Genomic DNA, 12738 nt, shown 5'->3' with positions numbered 1-12738 from the left:
CAAGCCATAAATGTCGATGATTCTGCGTGACCGAAACAGACAATCCATTTCACTGTACATGAAAATACTGAAGGCACCAGTTGTAAAATAAAGAAATAAATATAAATATTTAAAAACATTTTAACCCACTTAAAATTGTAAAGCACTCTGATTTGTTTGGATTCAGAACATATATACACATAGATCATGGCAATTGAATTATTTCATTCCAAGGTCAAACTGTTGGCACCATAAAACCTTTATTAACTGTAAAAGCAAAGTTTTAAGAAACATTTAAAATGTAACTTGAAGCCAAGTCTCATGAGATTTCCTGAAATCTCATGTGGCATTATGTATTAGATGTATATTTTTCCAGATAATTTTGTATGGCCTCAATAGTGTCGCACGTATTTTGACCTATTACCTATTCAATTTGAGTGAGCACTAAAAACATCAAGAACATGCATAATACAGTCACTTGAATATCATTTTTTTTTTTTTGTTAGTATAGTAAGGGAATTATTTTAAAATCTCAACAGCTATTGAATGTTGAGTTTGCATATTTTCCGCAATGGAAGCTCGACAGAAATTTAAATAACCTTACACATTGTGGAAGTAGAAACAGACACCAGCACATATTATAAAACCAGAAACATTAAGGTCCATAAATTGTCCATACAGTACTCTTGGTTCTCATCATCCTATCCACAGAGCACATAATGTATGTTCAGGATAAATCCTGACAATTTGAAATGATGTGGGTATGTCTCATCATGCTGTCACACCACACTCAGTATTTCATGTGGTATTATGCTACATACTCCACCTCAAGGCTACATACATAGAGGCATTGGGGTATCTGCCAGTGGTTGACTTATACACAAACAGCCTTTCATAATTCATTGTGCACAATCAAGTGTTTGTACCAGGTGGTGAATGACATCAGAATACTGAGGCAAAGCCAGAGAAGAATCAATTCATGCTGTTCCATACTGTACTGCGAGTAGAGACTATTTTGCATCGTGGGTGTCTCATGAACCGTGAAATAAGCTTGTGGTCCAAACAATTTTCTACTCACTCATCAAGTGGAGGAAGTAAATGATGTTGTGTGTTCAAATCAATGCCAGATGTTTCTATATATCAATTATAACCTCGTTTCTGGATATGCGGGACACTGTTGCGCAAAAAGCACAATCATTATGACTGATGTCACACAGGAGATGAGCAAGGAACTTTAATAGTCAAACCGTTACGCCTCTACCGACATCTTTAATGTTTAGGATTCATGGTTGTATGGATTTTAACAGATTTTCAACCTAGATTTTTGAGGTAGCTGTGGTCAAAGATCAGATCAGTTGGTGCACGTCCCCAGTCACCATCTCCCAGGTGCAAATTTCAAATTTCTGAAATTGTTTAATACTTTCTGGAACCATGGTTCCATGTCAAGTAAAGAATGTTATTACATTTTTACGCAAATTTCAACCAGTCTTCAAACATTTAAGAATTGTTGCACAATGATTTGTACAATACTTCCAAATGTTCAGGGACTATGTCAAAAAACATCATTTTAATGAATAGCGACAATTTCAACAGAGCTTCAAAACCTTCCTTGGACCTTTACAGGTTATTGTTCAGAGTTTTCCAGCTAATACGTGTTGGTGTTTTTTAATCTTTGAGCCCCATTAATGAAGGCTTTTATCCAACTGAGTGTCTGGACCTAGAATTGTTTCCAACCTGATGAATATTTAACCCTTCTAAAAAAAGTATCAGGGGTTACAGGGACAACAGCAGCGCTCCATCTCCCCTTTGTTTTGTTTTCGAATCTTCTGGACCTAATACATCTGACCCATGATTAGTGAGGTAGTTGTGGTCAAACAATAAATAAACGTTCTTTGTCTTCCTGTTGGGTTTGAATTTTAACTAATTTTTACACTTTGGGGGATTCTTCTTCGATAGAAAAACATAAAGTCAAATCACTCGTTGCAGCAACAGACATCAGGACCGGTAATCGGCCCTCATATCTAGAAAAATGACTCTCAAAATTGGTTTGCATTCTTTTCTTTATGTCTTCTTGGGGATTGTATTTCAGATACGAAAACCAAACAAGAGGAAGACTCCTTACTGGCAAAGTGACAACAACTGGAAATCTGAACATTGACTGGGAGGAAAATATGTAAAGGATTGAGTATAGTGGTGAGGGTATTCAACATGTAACTACTTAATTACAAAAATATCAAATGTTCAGCTAAATACACACCAGCGACACTCCCTTAGCAACTCAGCTGACTGATATTATTTTTAACCCCCTGGTAAAACCTAACATAGCCAATCCCAGTAAATATCAGAGCCGGGAGTCAAGTTTCTGACAACCCGTAAAACTTTTATGACATGCGTATATACAGTACCGCTCCATTCGAAACTCATAACGGCCAAACCAATACACCATCAATCGACATGTCTGCATATGTTTCTTTATAATCACATATTAATGACAAGAATGCTGCTACTCGGATATAAATGCCAGCGTGACAACAATAATGTCACGCATTCCAAGTTTATCACAGGACACAAATAGACAAACCTTCAGGGCCGGCCTGCTTAACTTATTTCAGCAACTTTGTACTCATGCAGATGTAAAGAGTTCCTCAATAGAAGAGACATCTTCAAATTGTAACCGATCTTGCTAGCGTCAAATAAACAGTCACTGATCTATGGAGTGACACTGAGATTACAACTTCATAACAGGAAGCAGTAAACTAAATAACACTGCACATTCTGCACCAGCGAGAAGCAGAACCTCCTTTAATTCTTGGAACAATTGAGTGTGCTGCACTTCATGCCCTTACACCAGGAACATAAACAGTGTAACTATGTATAGGATAGGCAGTGATCTATCCCTTAATATTACTCCAAAATCATGCTATGTTACAAATAGTTATTACTGAACCACAGCAGCCTTCTGAGGTTTCCATCGTATGGGAAATTTGAGGAGAACTTTTAGTTCTTTCAGTGCAGATCCAGTATTTATAGTTCGCAGTGTTTCACAGCGGGCCAAGCGCCAGGATGATATCCCTCATTTAAATGACCAAAATGACAGCAAACATTGGTTCATAGGAGCAATCCATTATGGTCGGTAAATGCCCAGCGGGACTTATGGCCTAGTCAGACAATTTTGATGGAAGGTGTAGCATTGGAGTTTAATTTGTTCTGTGACCATGCTCTTAAATCAATCTATTTGTATATTAAATCAATTTTTCCTCATTTAAATGAATTTGAATGCCATAAATCCATTCAAGCCCCCCTGTGACACCCCCCAAAAAAAATCCACATTGTTTTTGTTACGTACTGTATTTCTTAATAAAGAAAAATAGCAATGTATACTAGTACAAAAACATAATAAAAGAGAAAAGGAATAACTGGTTTTCTAAAGTGTAATTAGTATATGTTGGGACAATCACAACAACTGCAGTGTCGTATGTGTGCCTTTAAAGGGTGTGCCTTTGTGAATGACATTCGAGGCTTAAGTCCGGCGGGCCCGAATTGGCGGGGATAGTTGGTGAACTTGACCAAGCAAAAGCTTCTAACTCCAAAAACTCACCCATAGGGGCGCTCGTAAGTCAAGTCAAGGTACCACTGTTATTTGTTTAGCATTGAATGTCACACGCAGGTGTAGCACGGATGGGCCGCATGCCAAGGAGGTTACGGAGAAGGCGTCCTCGCCACTCACCCGCGAAATAGTGAGGGGAAGACCGAAGTCCTTCCCTCCTTGTAGCCTGAAGCCCCACGGAGCCGAACCAGCCAGTACCACACTGTAGTTGCTGCTCATGATTCACCTAAGAGACACACAAGAAGAGTCGATGAGAAGTCATACACTGACCCATTGCATTAGTCGTGTACATTCACAACATGAGTGAGTGAGTCAGTGAGTGAGTGAGTGAGTGATGCCAAGGCTAGCTGTACATGTAGCTGTAATAGATTAGGGCTGCAGCTATCAGATATTTTAAGATTTTGCAGTAACATGTATCTGTGTATAAAAATGATCAATGTGAAGCTTGGAGCCACAGATTTTGGTTTGACTTTTATTACTTTTTTTACTTTTATTTTATTCAAGATATTTGAGTCATTATTTTAGCCCTAAAATAGATAATTGATTGTTTGTGTGGAATTGATTATTAGTGTTTTGATGCACTCGAGACAAAATGGAGTGCAGTATTAGGCGCTGTTGATTCAGTCGTGACTAGTTTGCGAACTAAAGTAGAACTACATCAATGCAGACCTCTTCCAAGAGAAGATGGAAGGAAAAGAAGACATCATGAAGAGCGTTAGTTGGGTTCTGTGTAAAAGGCGACTGCAGATAAACGCCTAATATACCAATTTAGCTTGGTCTCTGTAAAAAAGGCTTGTTAAGAGGGCTACAGATGTTGGTTTATTCAGAAATCCCCTTCAATAATAAGAATTATAATCGAAATCGTCTAAAAAAAAAATAGGGGTTAAAAAAAAACCTGAAAACCTGTTTATCCTTTGTTTACCTTTGGATAATCTTAGCCCAATTATCTCAGTCGCTGCTCAGTGAACCAAAGATATATATATAACTGAACACCATGTTTTCAGGATTAAAAAAAAGCCAAAATGCAATAAAATAGTAGTGAGTAGATTCAAGGGAAGAATTTGGAAAATGAATCATGGGTTGGCAATAGTATCCTCTTGTTTTCTACAGATCGGGAGACTTGTTGGCTTCAACCTCCACTGTGGTCTAGACAATATCCTGATGGCTCTGCGTCCATAAAACTAATTTCTCCATCTTACAAATTCTGATTAAGAAATTGAAGTGCAGATTCAAGAAACACCCTGCACGGATGAAAACATGCCAGGACTCAGCTTCGACTGACTGCCAGCTTAATGTTTCAGAGGAGGGAAGATTTGAATACATCATCTCCTATACAAAAAATAAAAAATAAAATAAAATAAAAATTATGTACCGATTATGCACATGAATGGGACAGTTCCAAATGGGAGACACACGTGCACTACTCAAATATTTCACGCGTGATTAAGTTTCACCAGTTTAAGCCCTGATTTTGCCATGCATTCCCCTTGAAAACTGCAAGGGACAGACGGACAAGGTTAAGTGCTGTCACATGTTCACGCTTTTCTCGTTGAAGGGTTGGAAAAAAAATGCCTCGTCATATTTACAGAACACCGCTTGGTTTTTAATATGTCAGGGTGGGACTTTTATGACAGCATCCAGCTGAGAGAAATCTGCCACAGTGCATAATTTCACAAAAACCACAGCGCTTGTGGAATTATAGGACCTGTGACCTGCCCGACAGGATGGGTGGAAGCTGACATGAAAATATGACATCAAAGGTTAAGTCATTAGCGTTATACATCACACACGGCACAGTGTAATTACGTGGAAAAAGGGGAATATGGGGTCAGCATTTCAAGAGACAAATATGGGAAAAAATTGTGAATAGAGGCCCCTAATTCTGCCAAATTGTCACATCAGAGTTGAAACCTGTCTACGGCTTTTACATACACTAGAACACCAGCACACCAGAATGGCAGCGACAATTGCATGTCGAGCGATAAAACGTCTTGCCGTTGCGGATTATTGGTACCGACTCCAGTTGGTTGTGTTGTAACTTAATGGAGCAGAAGTGACTTAAAACAATTTCCACAAGTTTTGTATGAATGGTGCAGATACTGAAAAATGAAAAACGTCTGGGTTTTAAAGGCAGTGTCAAAGGCTCAACAACAGGTATCTTCAAATGGCGGACCGCGGTGCGGGTTTGGACAGGGTCAAGGTCTCCTGTGGGCCCATGGTCAATTGCTGTTAAATAAAGATAAATACTCTACCTGTGTAAAAAGACAAATAAAGAAACCTGAGAACTGTTTTAACTTGTGGAAAAAAAGGCATCGAAGGTCTCTTTGAATGGGAACTAATAAATGTAGCAAATATTTCCCTATCTGCTGTGAACCAGGGCTCCAAAAAGGAACAGATGACAATTGGAAAGAGCAGACGTAAGATACGAGGAGTAAGTCATAAATAATAATGCCTTGTCATCTCCGAAGAATGTCACGTTGTGGTTGTAGGTGCCTCCATGGAGGTCAAGGCACCACCTGTTGTGGCCTGTCACCTGGTCAGCCCTGAAGGTCCTTTAAAGTAGCCAAGTGGAGGGGAGGGTACAAGAAACTAAATCATGTGTGAAAATTATAGCGAGGACGTGAACACCTGGGAAGCACGGAGATGAACTCTTCTATTTATATCGCACACTTTTACAATCAAGATATCAAAACGCAAATACACACACACACACACACACACACACACACACACAATGTGATGGCAGTATTAAGACAGCACCTAATTTGAAGACAAACTGTCTCCATCTTAAATGTAAACGTCAGCTGTGGTGCGACAGCTATCATAATAATGGTGCCCAATATAGACCAAAAAAATAAGTCTCAATAACACATGCCCAGAAGGACACAGGAAGTCTGCCATTTTGGGGCTAAACAGCCATTCTACAGTCATTTGGGCCATTTTAAGGTGTCCTTCAAAGATGACCTTGTCCTACAGATTTTTTTGGATTGCTACCAAATTTGAGCCGTCAGTTTTCATCACTGTGGGCTAAGTCTGATGACTCGCTGTGAAAGAGGAAACGCTAATAACGCATCTCGACAAAGTCTTCCAGTTGGGGGTCAACAAAAAGCCACACCCTCCTTTGGTTGTCAGGGTTACAAAAGGCATACTTGACGTTGGCCTCAAAACCTTGTATGCCGGAAACTTCGTAAACCAGTGATCCCCTGTACAGTATATGTTCAAAAAACAGTGGCCAACACAGCGGACAAATGACAATAAAGTCAACAAAAACAAAAAACACGAACACATGAGTACAGGTAATTACGGTTACAATACAACTAAGTGAGTTATTCGTATTGGAGTCCTGCAGTATTGCATTTCATAGCCCAGTGGGACCTTAGGCACTTAAAATCTTGATAAGAAGAAAAGTGCAGAATATCAGATCATGCTCTTAAGCCACGCTGAACCCTCATTTATCATTTCACATACTCCCTAATATGGAAAAGACAAACAGTGCACTCATGTCGCTGCATGTTTTGCAACCACCAACAATATCATGCGGAGACATGAGTGGCCACACCTTCTTAATGTTGATGAAGGAGCGCTGAGAGCGAGTAATTGGGCGGGCGTATTCAACAAGAGTCATCGCCGGGCCGAGCAAGTTCCAGTTCACTACTGGGTACATGCCAATTCAACCTTATCTTGTGGAATGGCACTTTGCAGCACTTTGTATTTCAGCACATTCACACCCAAAAGAAAAGTGAGATTAAAACAATTCCTTCTGCATGACAGGAAAAAAGTCACTGCCTCACACGATACTACAAGTTCCAAGACCAGATGTTGGTCTTACTATTAAAATACTTAGGTATACAATTGCAAACACAAATTTAGGGATAAATTCCATCATTCAAATATGGTGATGTTTTTATGGTTTAAGACCACATATGAAAGATTTACTTTTGAATGACTTGTGTACATCTAGTTGGGACTCCGGAGTGCGTGCCCACCTATCAAGTGTGAAATCACACAAGCAACTAAATCTTATGAAAATGGGTCTGTGAGCAAGCTGTTCTGCACCACTGTGGGGTTCATTTACGTAATAACCAGACAGGTTTCTCCACCAATAACATGAGCAGCTAGAGTGGAAGGCTTTTTTTAATGAGAAACATTGCACGCTATAATATTATACTTTATAAAAACACAGCATTAAATAGAATTAAAAAGAATTTCACTGATTTAGTCACACTTTCTTATTCAATTCAGTGGACATTGTGCTGCTCATTCCGGTCTGCACACCTTGGCCACCTGTGGGCAGTAAAAGGCAGAAAAGAAAGACAGTAGTAACGACATCAGTTTTTGAAGCTTTGTAGGTGGAATTCTTTCCCATTGTTGCTCGATGTACAGCTTCAGCTGTTCAACAGTCCGGGGTCTGCGTTGTTGTAATTTACGCTTCATAATGCGCCACACATTTTCAATGGGAGAAAGGGTCTGGACTGCAGGCAGGCCAGTCGAGTACCCACACTCTTTTACTACGAAGCCACGCTGTTGTAACACGTGCAGAATGTGGTTTGGCATTGTCTTGCTGAAATAAGCAGGGGCGTCCATGAAAAAAAACGTTGCTTTGATGGCAGCATATGTTTCTCCAAAACCTATATGTACCTTTCAGCATTAATGGTGCCTTCACAGATGTGTAAGTTACCCATGCCATTGGCACTAACACAGCTCCATACCATCACAGATGCTGGCTTTTGAACACTTTTCAACTTTTTTAAATGGCTTTTGCTTTGCATAGTAGAGTTTAAAGTTGCACTTACGGCTGTAGCGCCGAACTGTGTTTACTGACATCGGTTTTCTGAAGTGTTCCTGAGCCCACGTGGTGATATCCTTTACACATTGATGTCGGTTTTTGATGCAGTGCCGCCTGAGGGATCGAAGGTCACGGGCATTCAATGATGGTTTTCGGCCTCGCCGCTTACATGCAATGATTTCTCCAGATTCTCTGAACCTTTTGATGATATTACGGACCGCAGATGACGAAATCCCTAAATTCCTTGCAATTATACGTTGAGGAACATTGTCCTTAAACTGTTCGACTAGTTTCTCACGCACTTGTTCACAAAGAGGTGAACCTCAAACCATCTTTCCTTGTGAATGACTGAGAAATTTAGGGAAGCTCCTTTTATACCCAATCATGGCACTCACCTGTTCCCAATGAGCCTGTTCACCTGTGGGATGTTCCAAAAAGGTGTTTGATGAGCATTCCTCAACTTTCTCAGTCTTTTTTGCCACCTGTCCCAGCTTTTTGGGAACGTGTTGCAACCATAAAATTCTAAGTTAATCATTACTTGCTAAAAACAATCAAGTTTATCAGTTTGAACATTAAATATCTTGTCTTTGTAATGTATTCAATTAAATATAGGTTGACCATGATTTGCAAATCATTGTATTCTGTTTTTATTTATGTTTAACACAACGCCCCAACTTCATTGAATTTGGGGTTGTATTAAGATTGAAATATTGATGTTGAAAGTTACATGAAATGTACAATGGAAAAAAATCATTTTATTTCAATTATTTCCAGTGTAATACGAGCAATTCTGTGGTCACCCGGCATTACAGAATGGCCTTTTTCTGTAACTTTGAAGTTCCACTGTGTGTTTTTTTAAACATCAACATTTTACATACCTATACAGATGTTTAATAGACCCAATCAAAGTACAACACTTCTTCGAGCTATAAAAAATCTCTGAGGCCACACAAACGCGATCGTTCCAAGTGCTGTTCGCATTAAAACCTTGTCAAATAGGTAATGTACTCTATCAATTCAAATTGAGCATAACCGTGTTGAATGTAAATACCATTCACAGCCCTGACCTCAAAACCCTGTTCTACTGCATGCGTTAGATTTACAACTGTGTTAAATCATGTGGATTAAAAAGAAAACATCTTTGTCCGTTTTGGTGGTTGTTGTCATAATTACATAATTACATAATTCACATTCCACAACATGTCAGGTGGCAATGCAGCCTGGTTCCATCATTTTATGTCCTCACGGACAAGAGTTCATTTCACATTCCATTTACGACTGTTACACGCTCTGGCTTAAAACTGAATGAGCATTACATTTCAGTTCATTTATCAACGCTTAAACCCCAAATTGTTAGACTACAAACAGTCAACGGTTTTTGGTAGAGCTACGCCTCGTTTATTACCACCAGCTCGCCTGGGGATGGTAACATGTTCTAACCTGAATTTATGAGACAGCTTTTTATACACACGCTGATAACACTGATGTATTGAAGCCAGATTCTCAAATTCAACATACTCGTGCTAAAATACCATTGAGTCAAATCTGAGTTCCGTACTGTGAATACAGTGGACGGACCATTGACTCTGAGACTGGATTGACACTGCATTGTTCAAGTGGTACAATTGAGTTGTTTGTTTTGTTTTGTTTTATTATTTTTTTGCTCTTAAGTGGCACAATTGGGATATGGGCTGTGGCGGTGCAAAGAGGGAAAAAAATGCATGGAATGGGATATTTTCAGATCTGAATCAGGTCTCTAAAAATCTGCCAATACAAGCGCAATGTAAAAGGATGGATCAGATAAGCACATCGAAATACACCGATTTAAACTGCACCAACCCTGAAATATGGTCTAAATATACTACATTAGAGGGCTGTCCATCATCATCAAATAAGTAAAATAATTTACGAGTAATGTAGAGGTTTCTCTCATTTATATCAATGGGGGGAGGTCACCCCTGGCAAACTATAAACCAGTGATCCTCAGCTGGTGGGTCGGCACTCATTTTGCGTGGGTTGCGGACAGCTAGTTAAAAAAATTAATAAATAAATAAATAAATAACTACAAATAATAATTATACGTATTCATATTCAGATTTTTTTTTTACCAATGGAACGTAGTTAGAAAGCAACAAGAAATGTTACTTCCTTGCACTTTAGCCACTAATTTACTCTGTAAACAAATACAGTGCAGCCAAGCCTCTGCCTGGCGGACGTCATGGCTACTTATGGCTATATGCTTTTGGCTGTACTGCAAACTTATTTGAAACTGCATTTAAAAATAGAATATACAGTAAGGTACACGTGTTTTCAGAGGCTACTTTTAAACAAACCAAATCTTTACTCTTCTTAACTTCTGAAATAGTGGATCGGCCCGTGTGACAACAGTTGAAGCCCCTGCTATAAACTATGCAGCGTTTAATATTTGTATTATTTATGTATCCTTGCTCCTGTGTTGTCACTGACCGGTGTTGACCCTTTGTGGAGTTACTGCCCATGTTGGTTTTCTGTCAGTCTAAACTTAGACATACTTGGATTTGTCACTTGAAATGGACATGGAAAAGGTCAAAAAGAATTGATAATAAACATTCATTTGGAATTAGCCACTTGGACCTGCAGAGTAAATCCAGTTTAAGTGTGATTTCAGGGGTGTCCCAAAGGAACTAAACTGAGGATATTTGTATCAATACAAAACTAACTAATATATATTTATATATATATAAAACAATATAATTAAATGCTCAATTTTATGTGCTTTCAGAGGGCTAGACACGTGTAGCCACACCCCACTTAAAAGAGTCATGAGACAAAGTAATAATTAGGTTTCTGTTTACTTGTTTACTTGGATTGAGGACAGTTTAGCAAGCCTCCTAAAGTACACACCAAACCTAACAAAAACCTTAACTTTCCATTGGCTTCCCTCGTGAGAGTGACATAAAAGTCCAGTAATGACATTAATATTGTTTTCAACGGAGTCCTTGTCGATAAAAGTCATTCAATGTCGTTGTGATGAAACTTAAAAACGGCAGAAGCAAAGCACCGCCGGAGCAAAAAAGAGCAGACGTGTATTTCTCCCCGAGTATGATGCGCCGTGCCGGGCTTACCTTGCCTTGCGAAGCCGCTCACTTGCCGGTGCTCGAGGGGGGGAGAAAGACGCGTCGGGTCGGTCGCTTCTCAGTTTGGAGGTTCAACTGACTGCACTGAGTGGAAGTGGGACTTCCGCGTGTACGCCTGCCGGTAGGAGGGCGTACAGCAACCCAGCAACGAGTGAAGGAGACCGCGAAAGAGGTGACTGGCCTCGGGCGACACACGGAGGCGGGCTGGGGCTTGTTTGACGGCGTCAGTGAGGAAGTGAGGAAAGTCACACACGCCGAAGTCGCCCTCGGAGTTTGTGAGGACGGCCCGACCTCCCGCCGAACTTGTTCGGTTACTTCCTTTAGCTTGAAGCTAATGCTAACCCAAGCAACAGCTATTCAAACCGTGGGAACCTCGCCACAAAATAGCTGAAACAATATTTTTGTTCTAGTTATTTCAGTCATGTTTTGTTAATTTTATCGCCATTTAGTGTTTTCTAAATGGATATGGAGTCTTTGAACACGTCGACTTGTTTACATAGATACATTGTTAAAACTGTTACTGTTGCACTTGTCTGCATCCTTTATTTCCCTAAAAAGGAAAGAAAAAAAATCAAGATGTTGATGTTTCACTTTAAATGTCATTAAATCCGCTCCTGTTTTCACTTAAGACAAGCAGTATTTTCTTCTCTTACTGTACCGGCGAATGTGAACCGAACCGTGACTTTAAAACCGCATGTACGCAGCTGTGATTTTGGGAATACTATTATACCCTTAGTGATTATGCATTTATGTGGTTTCACTGTTATGACCAGCACCATGAGCACAGTCATTAAAAAAAAAAAAAAAGTTTAACAACCCTGATATATAAAATAGCATGAATGCATTGACTTTCTGTCTCTGCTTTAAACAAAATAAATTACCTAGGAAAGGTGTGTCCTCTAGTGGTTACCTAAGAAATGTGCATGCAGTATGTATTTAGGGTTGGGAGGTTTAATGTTACACTTAAAAAGACGTAATTGAGATGTCTTCTTTTTCCAACAAGGCACCCTGAGGGAATAAAAATTAAGATTACTTTTATCCATGTCATGCTACTTTATCTTTACTGAAAGGCTATTAGTAACAGATTACACAGCCAGTACAATAGATTGATATGACATGTTTGCCTTTGGCAACAGGGTCAGCTGCTTTCAGCTGTGTGTGAGCCATGTCAATATATGGTAATACACTGATGGGAAGTTCAGTCAGCTGCAAATTGCCCTTGTCCAAAGCAATCGAACCGCTTAAGTGTA

At 39.5% G+C, this 12738-nt stretch overlaps 1 protein-coding gene across 3 annotated transcripts in view; it reads right to left on the bottom strand.

Annotated features, from left to right (window-relative positions):
• pdlim5b (PDZ and LIM domain 5b) overlaps positions 1 to 11729 on the bottom strand; it is a 45743-nt gene extending 34014 nt beyond the window's left edge. The window contains exons 1-2 of one of the 3 annotated variants that reach the window (XM_061799377.1): positions 11482 to 11729; positions 3707 to 3812 (exon numbers count right to left, since the gene is read on the bottom strand). In XM_061799377.1, the coding sequence (XP_061655361.1) occupies positions 3707 to 3805 (99 nt within the window). In that variant the 5' untranslated portion in view covers positions 3806 to 3812; positions 11482 to 11729. Of the gene's footprint in view, positions 1 to 3706; positions 3813 to 11476 lie in introns of all 3 variants that reach the window. The other 2 variants (XM_061799376.1, XM_061799378.1) reach the window with 2 other exon arrangements.
• Between the last annotated feature and the right edge of the window lie 1009 nt (positions 11730 to 12738).

This window comes from Phyllopteryx taeniolatus, chromosome 15 (assembly GCF_024500385.1).
Source record: "Phyllopteryx taeniolatus isolate TA_2022b chromosome 15, UOR_Ptae_1.2, whole genome shotgun sequence".
In the NCBI taxonomy this organism is placed as follows: Eukaryota; Metazoa; Chordata; class Actinopteri; order Syngnathiformes; family Syngnathidae; genus Phyllopteryx; species Phyllopteryx taeniolatus.
Note: the sequence above shows the minus strand (reverse complement) of the source record. Positions and strands in the feature narration are given on the sequence as shown.